General features: G+C 42.5%; 1 protein-coding gene across 13 annotated transcripts in view; it reads left to right on the plus strand.

Annotated features, from left to right (window-relative positions):
- Window positions 1-13,121, plus strand: part of CELF4 (CUGBP Elav-like family member 4) — a 1,497,717-nt gene that overhangs the window by 902,256 nt on the left and 582,340 nt on the right. For all 13 annotated transcript variants that reach the window (XR_012234844.1, XM_073589796.1, XM_073589798.1 and 10 more), the window contains exon 3: window positions 4,861-4,909. Coding sequence is in view for 12 of the 13 variants with exons in the window: in XM_073589796.1 (XP_073445897.1) it covers window positions 4,861-4,909 (49 nt within the window). In the remaining variant the exon portion in view is untranslated. The remainder of the gene's footprint in view (window positions 1-4,860; window positions 4,910-13,121) is intronic.

Consider the following 13,121-nt stretch of genomic DNA (forward strand, 5'->3'; position numbering starts at 1 on the left):
TTACACATTGACTAACACTGGTGGTAGATGAGGTTTGTATAATCTATCTATTAATTAAAGCATAGCTGTCAGGTCAAGGACTTTTTAGAATAAGCTGTCATGTCGGTGCAGAAATTTTAAGTTGTCTTGGAGCTTGTAGGTGAATACTAGCTGCTATTATAACTTCCATTCCAAGTATAGTAGACGCCGACATGAAGGATTCATGCTCTCCTGTCTCTATGGACACACTGCCAGAAGCAACAGCAACATGGAGAACATTATACAACAGTACTGAGCTATGTATCTGTGAATCCAGCACTGGATGAGATAAAACACTTTATGGAACAGCAGCATGGTCTGTGTGTCTCCTTGTCTCTGTCTGTTCCTCCTTCTTTCTCCATACACTTAATTCAGCAATTGTAACCTTAGCTCTCAGTTCAAGAGAAAAAGCGGCTGATAAGTGGAGAAAGAAGCTGATTCCCTTGATAACATATATTACAAAGTTTCCTGTATTTGCTTGTACTATTAATTTATACAAAGTGTGTTGAAACAGTGTGCATGTAAAGGGCATCTGTCAGTAACAATGTCCCTCCAAAGCGGTTTGTAGGTCATAGGAAGCTGAATAATATGATACCTTGATCTCTGTGATCTGGTGCCTTATTCCAGAAAAATCCACATTTTTCTTAATATGCAAATGAGCTGTTAAAATCTATGGGCTGGACATAAATCTCTACCCACCCTAAAAGCTTATTGTAAATTAAAAGGGGAGATGCTAGTGCGAGACACATAGATCAGAAGGTCAGACTGTCAGTCATTACATGTCTCACATTGGTAATAATTCCTTTACAATAAAAGGAGGCAGATTCTTGGAGAGATCTATGCCCGACCCATAGATCTTAACAGCTCATTTACATATGAAGAAAAAAAGTGGATTTCTCTGGAATAAAACATCGGACTGCAGATATCAAGGGATCAGGCTTCTATGACCTACAAGCCCATATATACAATTAGGAGGGTTGATACTGACAGGATGACTTTAAGCATTGTATGGTGGTGTTTATTAGGTGGCGCATAGGCCTACAACATCGCAGAGTCTTATTTTTGCAGTTTGTGGTTATGACAACACTGTGCAGCATAGTTATTTAGGCCATTCTATAAAAGTGTTTTATTGTATGGCCAAAACGTGAAAATCTTATTATAAGCACAAATCCGTAAATTAATGCTACGACATCTTGCCCTGGGTATATGTTCACATTTTATGACTCCTCTAGTTCTCTAATGCATCCATTGTGCTCAGCCTTGAGACTCCGGGTCAACAATATGCTCCATTAGAAGACCTGACAGCGTTCCTTACTACGCATGGACCTGGCCCAAATGTCCTCCTGATCTCCATCAGACACCTCTGCAGCCATATATCTAACATTCATGACACAAAACGATCACCCTCAGAATCTATCGCTGGTCTTCCTGATGATTCCAAAGTTCCATTCTGCGTCCTATAGATTCAATAGGTGTTTACAACTCTGATTAAATATTTATTAATCTGATAAATACTGGTAGTAATATTAAAATAATACAATTACAAAAATGATGATGATGATGATGATACTAATACTTGTAAGGCTTGCTCCTCCTAAGTGCCACCGTTACCTGATAACCGTTTGTTCATCACTTGTAGTTTATAATCATTCTGTCCTTAAAGGGGTCGTCCAGGACTTTAACGTTCATGACTTATCCTTAGCCGGCTCCCCCGCCGATCAGTTGTTCACGGAGTCGGCGGCAGCCTGGATAGCTCAATTGCGGATCTGCACAGGACGGCTCCGTGGGCTGTATAGTGGCCACGGCTGGGTACTGCACATCTGTCCCCTAGTCGAATCAATAGTGGTGCCAGGAACTGATGATCGATGGGGGTGCCGGGGGTCGCATCCCCACTGAGCAGACAGTGATGACCTACCCTAAGAACAGGGCATCAATGCTAAAGTCCCAGATCACCCCTTTAATTGCGATAAGCTCTTCATGACTGACTTTCTGTTCAGGACTTTGTCAGTAGCCCATCTATCTGAAAGAGCAAAGCTGTAGTGTAAAGGAGGGAAAAAAGGACAGAATGTCAGCTAAATCTCTGATAAGTCAAGAGGTACAGTTGTGGCCAAAAGTATTGACACCCCTGCAATTTTGTCAGATAATACTCAGTTTCTTCCTGAAAATGATTGCAAACACAAATTCTTTGTTATTATTATTATCTTCATTTAATGTGTCTTAAATGAAAAAACACAAAAAGAATTGTCCTAAAGCCAAATTGGATATAATTCCACACCAAACATAAAATAGAGGGTGGATAAAAGTATTGGCACTGTTCGAAAAATCATGTGATGCTTCTCTAATTTGTGTAATTAACAGCACCTGTAACTTACCTGTGGCACCTAACAGGTGTTGGCAATAACTAAATCACACTTGCAGCCAGCTGACATGGATTAAAGTTGACTCAACCTCTGTCCTGTGTCCTTGTGTGTACCACATTGAGCATGGAGAAAAGAAAGAAGACCAAAGAACTGTCTGAGAACTTGAGAAACCAAATTGTGAGGAAGAATGAGCAATCTCAAGGCTACAAGTCCATCTCCAAAGACCAGAATGTTCCTGTGTCTACCGTGCGCAGTGTCATCAAGAAGTTTAAAGCCCATGGCACTGTGGCTAACCTCCCTAGATGTGGACGGAAAAGAAAAATTGACAAGAGACTTCAACGCAAGATTGTGCGGATGTTGGATAAAGAACCTCGACTAACATCCAAACAAGTTCAAGCTGTCCTGCAGTCCGAGGGTACAACAGTGTCAACCCGTACTATCCGTCGGCGTCTGAATGAAAAGGGACTGTATGGTAGGAGACCCAGGAAGACCCCACTTCTTACCCCGAGACATAAAAAAGCCAGGCTGGAGTTTGCCAAAACTTACCTGAAAAAGCCTAAAACGTTTTGGAAGAATGTTCTCTGCTCAGATGAGACAAAAGTAGAGCTTTTTGGGCAAAGGCATCAACATAGAGTTTAACAGGAGAAAAAAAAGATGCATTCAAAGAAAAGAACACGGTCCCTACAGTCAAACATGGCGGAGGTTCCCTGATGTTTTGGGGTTGCTTTGCTGCCTCTGGCACTGGACTGCTTGACCGTGTGCATGGCATTATGAAGTCTGAAGACTACCAACAAATTTTGCAGCATAATGTAGGGCCCAGTGTGAGAAAGCTGGGTCTCCCTCAGAGGTCATGGGTCTTCCAGCAGGACAATGACCCAAAACACACTTCAAAACGCACTAGAAAATGGTTTGAGAGAAAGCACTGGAGACTTCTAAGGTGGCCAGCAATGAGTCCAGACCTGAATCCCATAGAACACCTGTGGAGAGATCTAAAAATGGCAGTTGGGAGAAGGCACCCTTCAGATATCAGGGACCTGGAGCAGTTTGTCAAAGAAGAATGGTCTAAAATTCCAGCAGAGCATTGTAAGAAACTCATTGATGGTTACCGGAAGCGGTTGGTCGCAGTTATTTTGGCTAAAGGTTGTGCAACCAAGTATTAGGCTGAGGGTGCTAATAATTTTGTCTGGCCCATTTTTGGAGTTTTGTGTGAAATGATCAATGTTTTGCTTTTTGCTTCATTCTCTTTTGTGTTTTTTCATTTAAGACAAATTAAATGAAGATAATAATACCAAAGAATTTGTGATTGCAATAATTTTCAGGAAGAAACTGAGTATTACCTGACAGAATTGCAGGAGTGTCAATACTTTTGGCCACAACTGTAGATATCAGATTATCTGACACTCAATAGATAATGCAGCAAAACTGGAGACTCAGATCATCGCTGCATCCATAGGACCAAGAGTTAACTGGCAATAAAGCAGTAGTATAGGTGGCTTTTCAGAATAAGCTGTCATGTGCATATGAGGAATAAACACTATTTATGACCATTATATGAATTGCATCTGGCATTACTCACCAGTTTTTCCTCTTCACACGTCTCTGTCTATGATGTCTCCCATACACCGCACACACAGAGCCATAAGGGATTCCTGCTTCCCCATCTTTCTTTAACACACGTTCACATGTTCAGAAGCAGCAGCATCAACTCTGATGACAAAAGATGTGACAGTGTAGATGTGAATCCAGCTCTGGGGGTGAGATAAAACACTTACTAGAAATCAGCTGCAGAGTTTCTCTTCTTATCACTCTCACTCTGCTCCTACCCCACTCTGCTAGTAGATAGGTGTAAGTCCTTCTTGTTATCTTGTTTTGTACAAGACAGATTTTCTCTGCTTCAGAATGAATAATAAGTTAAGGGAGTAGAAGATTGGGGGAGAAAAGTGTAGAAAGAAGTGTAATTCTTTGATGTGTTTCTTATATGTGAATGGATAGCAAATAATTATAATATTTATAATAATAAAGCAATAATAATAAAATAATAATAATGCTAATTTTAATTTTATTTTCTTTGAATCCAGCAAATATATTTTTTCTTTTTATAATATAATAATAATAATATAAATGTCTGATATTCTACGAATCCAGCACAAATACTTTCTCTTTTTTAGATATAATAATAATAATAATAATAATAATAATAATAATAATAATAATTTTCTGATTTTCTATGAATGCAGCAAAGACACTTTCTCTTTTTTAGATTTTTTTTTATTCCTAGTTAAAAAAAAAAAAAGTATTTCTCACAATTCATTGTGTGCAGATGTAGAAGAGCTGAGAATGTCAGTAGTATTACATAGGATGTGCATTCTTATACGACTGCGAAGTTTATCCAGTAACTCGTCATTTGATGAAATGTGTTGAACACTGTGATGGACTCTTCTCCTTCTCTTCTCTCATGTCCTCTACCTTTTCTGTCTTGCAGATGAACCGACCAATCCAGGTGAAGCCAGCTGACAGTGAAAGCAGAGGAGGTAGTAGTTGGCATTTCTCCAAGCATAATTGCTAAGTAGTCCTGTGATTGCCTTGTGGATTTTGTCATGCAGTGCGCTGATCAATTAGCAGCCGAATCACTGCCAGAGAAATTCCCTCTGCAGTGTGGCTTTCCTACTTATGAAAGCCCTTCTTCTTTTCTTTACTTTGTATATCTTTTTTTTTTATTTTACTTCTTCACATTCAATTTTTATTAGATATTTTTTTTTTCCCCTAGGAAATCATTAATGGCCAGTTGAAGTAGTTGACCACTGTCAGAACCCAACTTTTTTTCAAATAGTTGAAAATGAATCCAAACTTTCCCTTTGTGCCAATCTTTGCAGCATAAAATGTCCAACAAGTTTTGTGTTAATAGACAAAAACATGAGGGGCGTTCCAGCTGATAAAATTTATTGCTTTATTGAAAAAATTCAAATAGTACAGCGGTTTACTCCTCAAGAGTAGATGGATGTGCTATGAGGCGCTGAGATACCAGCGACGCGTTTCGACCCTACATGACTGTGAAATTTTATCAGCTGGAACGCCCCTCATGTTTTTGTCTACTATCAACTATCGTTGGGTCCAGACGAGGTTCCGTGCTGTGGTTGGTGAGCAGGCTAGGGCTTTTTTAGCCCATTTTTTTCTATTTGTGCAAAGTTTTGTGTTAACCCTGTTTTGGGAAATTGTAGAATAAATACGGAGATATGGTCTCGTTAACGAGGTCACATCCACCTTCGGATAACATTGATTCCTGTGAAAGCCATTGTCAAAAGTTTGGTAAAAATACTAAAGAGCTTGGTGCGAATCGATTTGCGCGTGTCGTTCCATGAGCTACGACGGTGGTCTGTAGGCGCTGCATGGCGGTTGGACCACTGCCTGTTACCACTGTTCTTGTTTTGATTGGCTGGCCTGGCATGGCGTCAGAGCACAACGATGAGGTCAGCCAATCAAGAAAAGATCAGCGGATGCCGAAAAGGTAAGAGGTGGCCCTCCCACTCCAGAGAAGTAGCTATAGACCACTGCCTTGGCACGATGGAATGGTAACCCTTTAACATCAGTGCAGAAGATATACACAATAAATATAAATAGGAATTCAGAAAAGCAAACAATAACACATAATAAATGAAGAAATTCTTAAATACACATAGAGGAGATCAAATTGCTGCCAACAACCCGACTTGTTGCGCTGCCACCAAGTGCAGCTTCATTACCACTCTATGAAAGATTTCGGCTACCAGATAACAGTAATTATAATGCATGATACCGATTTCCTCGCTAAGCAAAGTGAGTATAATTTACTGAATTAAAGTATTTAAATTGTTTACTTTTTGTATAATTCCCGGAGAATCCTCTTAAAGTCGTTATCACATTAGTGACGCTGTAGACGATAGTCCACTCTTCGGCATCCACCTCTTTTCACCAGAGGGCTGTGTAGTAAAATCCAACTTTCATTTAGGATAAGGTACTTACTCTAGGACCTGGTAAATAATTGGCCATATATTCTAATGAATAAAAGTCATATGTGTTTTTCGAAGGGTCCACACAAGAAGAAAGCGCCGGCGCAACCTGATCGACTTTTTATAATATTTTGGGTGGACTACTGGAGTGCGGCATCACAAGGCTGAACTTCCGGTGCTCGGATTGCAAAGCATGTAGAAATGATATTCCAAAGGACTGTAGGAAATCTAGAAGTGGCACTCACCACCAAAGCATACACTCTTAATTTTTTCGAACGACAGCCGATTCATGTTCTCTTGTGCCTGGTCTGACTTACCCTTTAACGAGATGAAGGGCAAGAACACAAAATGGCAGTTGCCTGCTTGTGCTCCGCACATTTTAGCCTGTTGGCATTTTGTTCTTTTGGAAAATAAAGAGAATTTGCTTTGGTGGTGAGTGTCACTTATAGTTTTCGAACTTTGGATTACGTTCTTAGAAAGGCGTTTTTCTGGTTCATTAATATTAATGACCTATCCTTGAGATTGGTGGAGTGCGACTTCCTGCACCCCAGCTGATTGAAGGTGATGATGTTTACAGAAAATGGCACAGCACCTTGCCTTATGTAGTTGTCATGGATGGTTCTGCAAGCCCTTTCCTCTTCACTTTTATATAAAAGTCTGCAAGTTATAGTAACTTTGAAGCTCAGACTCAGAAGCTTTTAGCGCGCTCTTGTGATGACTTCGATTTTGTTTATAAAGGAATACAATATTGTATGGCGCCTTGAAAATGAAATATGAGGGCCCTTTAGGTTCTTTGGATTGCACGAGGGACTTCTTGTACCCTCATTAGAATATAGAATAACCTATTTTATTATAGTGGTCTACAATCTTTGCGCCATCAAGTTTTTGCTATTGGTGACCCTTTAGCGTCTACTTTATGTTTGTGTGACCCTTACTGTTGACTTCCTTATCTTAGTGAAAAAAACTAAGAAAAAATAAAATGAACATATACCCTATAGTAAGTAAATAAGTTAATAGTAGTGTTGAGCAAAAGTGATCGCTGCTCAAATTTGCTTCGAATGCTCGGGAACAAACAAAGTATCGCGGGTACTCAAGCGACATGCTCAAGTCCCCATCCCGCATGTTTCTTGGCTGTTGGACAGCCAAAAAAAATGTGCGGATCACCTGCCACACACGGGCAAGCCCCGTATGTTTCTTGGCTGAGAAACATGCGGGGCAGGGACTCGAGCATGCTACTTGAGCTCCCGCGATCCTCGGTGCGTACCCATGCGCTCATAGCAAATTCAAGTAGCGAGCAATTTCGCTCATCACTAGTTAATAGTGATAGTACATGTAAATAATATGGGTACTTATTGATCAAAAAATCATAAAAGCCATTCCACCACGACAGGGTGGATGGTAATAGGTGGACTCTAGGATTAAAACCTTACCTTGTGTCAGCCAACCTGCATGTGTATAAGGGCACAGCAGGACAGGAGCCCGTTGTTCAGCCACCTGTCCGTGGAAAGCCATATAGGTAAATGCCTAGCTCAGAATGACGGGCCACATCTTGTCTTAGCGGTCAAAGATCTGGAAATTGACTAGACTCTACATGCTGGGATAACTTTATCCTTTGTGCCGCTCTATGTTAATTACTGAACTATGAATGCTGAACGCTATCACCGCCTGGATCCTGCCTGCAGTCATTAGCTGCCCTGGGATTGTGATCTAACCTCCAAGTGGTCGCTGACCCCTTGTCACCACGTTATGCATCTGAGCGAACTTTCAAACATGAATTCTGCAACAACAAAAAAAAGAAAAAAGTGATGAGACGCTGACTGGTCAGATAACGCCATCACGTATCCCCGAGCAGTGTTTATGTAAACCTGCTAGGACGCTTTCCTAAGATTTCCCCTTGAGGAAAAAATGGTTAGCACTCGACTTTTTGTGAAACGGTGCCAGTGAAAGGAACCCGAGGTCCCATGAGCCAGCGATTTTCTCTGAACTTTTTCCTAAGATTTCCCAACTGAGGAACGTGCAAAAAGTTCTTCAATGCAAATCAAATTTCGAATAAAAGACATTTATTGTGCTCCGAGGTCTCACCAAACCCCAAAGCACATTAAATGAAAGGTAAAAAAATATTATACTCATCTCGCCCCTTCCATATCGTTGGCTCACGTCCTCTCTCCAGGTTTATTCTTCTCTTTCGCATTTGTTTTTTTTCCCACTTTGGTGTCTCCTGTGAGGATTAGGCCTCCCGTAATGTCATGATGTCAGACAACAGGCCGCTCTTTTGCTTGATTCAGGCATCTCATATCACACATTTTTTTCAGGTTCTGGCATGTCCAATTTTCTTGAGAAATTTGAGATGAATTTGACTCGCCTTGAATCAAATCGATAATTTCTAATGTTAACGACTTTGGCTAAGGACTCCAATTTCTTATTAATTCACTCCATTCTCATGAACTATTTGCAAGTCAACCCTTGAGTTGATCTAATTCATATTACAAGCCTTACATTCGTATAGAATAACCATCTCCCAACAGAGTATCGCATCTTTCTTTTTTTTGCTCTAATCTGGTAATTTTGCACCACACTTCCATTTCCAGGTTTGTTGAGCCATGAGCAAAACCGATAAGACACACTTGTATCTCTCTAGGTGTAGCAGTGGGTTGTCCTCCTCTCCAAGTTAGGTCCGCCACATTACTCCTACCAGGCAGCAATCAAGGTCCAGGAAGACCTAAAGGTTGCCCATCTTGTACAGTGTGGCACCTGTGAACATGACATGCTTACAGATCAGTAAAATAAAGTATGTGTTCACTGTAATATTGAAGCTGAGCATTTTAGGCCCCTTTCACATGTACGTGTGGCATCGGTAATATTCATGGCTACCACATGTACCCAGTATAACCTATGGTGATCTTCACATGTCCGTGTCTTCATGTGGACCATGTGGCCGTGTGAACCATATGGAGACATGTCCGTATATTTCCTGGAAGCATGGATGACAAGGGCCAATACAAGTCTATCGGTCCGTGAAAAACATGTACAGCACACGGATGGCATCTGTGTGCCATCCATGTGCCGTCTGTGTACTGAATGTGTTTAACATTACAAAATATCGAAGAAGCTTTGTAATTAGAGTTGAGCGACTTTGGTCGGATCGGGTTTCATGAAACAAAATGTCATCCGCTCAATGCCGACTTTTATTCCCCATTGACTTGCATTGGGGTCGGGTGTCGGACGAAACTCCGACTTTTTTTGCCCTAGTCGGACCAGTTTCATCTGAAACAAATTTTGTTTCATGAAACCCGATCCGACCAAAGTCGCTCAACTCTATTTGTAATTTTATTCTTGGCATACTGATGACACTCTGATGGCACTCTGAGGATACACTGATGGCACTCTGAGGATACACTGATGGCACTCTGAGGATACACTGATGACACTCTGATGATACACTGATAGCACTCTGAGGATACACTGATGGCACTCTGAGGATACACTGATGGCACTCTGATGATACACAGATGGCACTCTGAGGATACACTGATGGCACTCTGATGATAGACTGATAGCACTCTGATAATACACTGATAGCACTCTGAGTATACACTGATGGCACTCTGAGGATACACTGATAGCACTCAGAGGATACACTGATGGCACTGATAATACACGGATAGCACTCAGAGGATACATTGATGGCACTCTGATGATACACTGATGGCACTCCGTTAATACACTGATGGCACTCTGATGATACACTGATGGCACTCTGATGATACACTGACGGCACTCTGATGATACACTGATAGCACTCTGAGGATACACTGATGGCACTCTGAGGATACCCTGATGGCACTCTGATGATACACTGATAGCACTCTGAGGATACACTGATGGCACTCTGAGGATACACTGATGACACTCTGATGATACACTGATAGCACTCTGAGGATACACTGATGGCACTCTGAGGATACACTGATGGCACTCTGATGATACACTGATGGCACTCTGATAATACACTGATAGCACTGTGATGATACACCGATGGCACTCTGATGATCCACTGATGGCACTCTGATGATCCACTGATGGCACTCTGATGATAGACTGATAGCACTCTGATAATACACTGATAGCACTCTGAGGATACACTGATGGCACTCTGAGGATACACTGATAGCACTCAGAGGATACACTGATGGCACTCTGATAATACACGGATAGCACTCAGAGGATACACTGATGGCACTCTGATGATACACTGATGACACTCTGATGATACACTGATAGCACTCTGAGGGTACACTGATGGCACTCTGATGATACACTGATGACACTCTGATGATACACTGATAGCACTCTGAGGATACACTGATGGCACTCTGAGGATATACTGATGGCACTCTGATGATACACTGATGGCACTCTGATAATACACTGATGGCACTCTGATGATCCACTGATGGCACTCTGATGATCCACTGATGGCACTCTGATGATCCACTTATGGCACTCTGATGATACACTGATGGCACTCTGATGATACACTGATGGCACTCTGAGGATACACTGATGGCACTCTGATGATAGACTGATAGCACTCTGATAATACACTGATAGCACTCTGAGGATACACTGATAGCACTCAGAGGATACACTAATGGCACTGATAATACACGGATAGCACTCAGAGGATACATTGATGGCACTCTGATGATACACTGATGGCACTCCGTTAATACACTGATGGCACTCTGATGATACACTGACGGCACTCTGATGATACACTGATAGCACTCAGAGGATACATTGATGGCACTCTGATGATACACTGATGGCACTCTGATGATACATTGATGGCACTCAGAGGATACACTGATGGCACTCTGATGATACACTGATGGCACTCTGATAATACACTGATAGCACTCTGAGGATACACTGATGGCACTCTGATAATACACTGATAGCACTGAGAGGATACACTGATGGCACTCTGATGATACACTGATGGCACTCTGATAATACACTGATAGCACTGTGATGATACACTGATGGCACTCTGATGATCCACTGATGGCACTCTGATAATACACTGATAGCACTCTGAGGATACACTGATGGCACTCTGATAATACACTGATAGCACTGAGAGGATACACTGATGGCACTCTGATGATACACTGATGGCACTCTGATAATACACTGATAGCACTGTGATGATACACTGATGGCACTCTGATGATCCACTGATGGCACTCTGAGGATACACTGATAGCACTCTGATGATAGACTAATAGCACTCTGATAATACACGGATAGCACTCAGAGGATACACTGATGGCACTCTGATGATACACTGATGGCACTCTGATGATACACAGATAGCACTCTGATAATACACTGATAGCACTCTGAGGATACACTGATGGCACTCTGATGATACATTGATGGCAATCTGATGATACACTGATGGCACTCTGTTAGGCTGGAGGAACGCACCAAATAATAAAATGATAATGAGTTGCGTTCGCAGCCTGGGGTCCACCGTGCAGAGATGTGAAACTGCAGCTCGGTAATGGCGGACACAGACTGGTAGTATAGCAAATCCACATGGGTTAACTTCATCTGGTGAACTAGAAGGCGAACCCTGCTACTTCACAGGGCCGCATTACCGCAAAATGAACGTTAGGGTTCAGTCACAGGAGCCTACCTCAAAGACACGGGGTTAGAGTCCATCTAGACCCCCTAGCGCTCGGCACTGCAACAGTGGTGCCTAGGAGACCCAACTAAATATAAGTACTAGGTGTGCATAGAGTGCGGTCCAGGCGGACGCCACCAACCACCCTAAGCTTGGGGTAGGAAGGCGCACTATTTTGCGCACGGCGCTGCTCTGATGGACGTTGCTGTAGACGCAGTACAATCGTGCCTTGTGCTGGATGGCACTATATGGCGCTAAGTGTGGTGCTGTGACATGATAGCACAGTGGCTCCAGACTATGCCACTAGTAGGCGCTGACTCTAACTCTAAATCTTTAAAACATGCGTATCCAAGGGAGGGGAGTTATAATGCGTCAGTCACCAGATACATTCATCCATCATCACAAACATCACTAACCATAAGAGTCTATACTAGCGTGCGGCCATGCGACTCTTTTATAGTAGCATCCTTCCGGGACCTTCCCCGTGGTCCAATCAGAGCAGGAACGGGACCTGGGCATGTGACCCCTGAGCTCCAATGAGAGGCTGAACCACGGGCATGCTCAGAAGTCTGAAAGAAGGACTTGGTCCCTGGAGCTGCTCGCTGCTGGCTAGCATGGATTACTATAACTGGACCAGAGGTGGCAGAAGCAACCAAACCAACAGTGCTAGGCTGAGCAAGATGCCGGGAACGATGTCTTTGCTGAGCAGCCTCCTCTGCGGTCGCGACTGAATGGGAGACCGCAGAATGCAAGGCTCGAGATTCCTCCTGTGCAGTGGCAGGAACCTGACGCCTAACACACTCTGATAAAACACTGATGGCACTCAGAGGATACACTGATGGCACTCTGATAAAACACTGATGGCACGCAGAGGATACACTGATGGAACTCTGAAAATACACTGATGGCACTCTGAGGATACACTGATGGCTCACTGATTGGAACTGTGAGGATATACTGATGGCACACTGACAATACACTGATGGCATGCTGACGATACACTGATTGCACACTGATGGCACTCTGAGGATTCACTGATTGGAACTGTGAGGATACACTGATGGC

The sequence above is a fragment of the Dendrobates tinctorius genome, unplaced genomic scaffold (genome assembly GCF_039654945.1).
Source record: "Dendrobates tinctorius isolate UK_male_01 unplaced genomic scaffold, ASM3965494v1 ptg000113l, whole genome shotgun sequence".
Classification (NCBI taxonomy): domain Eukaryota; kingdom Metazoa; phylum Chordata; class Amphibia; order Anura; family Dendrobatidae; genus Dendrobates; species Dendrobates tinctorius.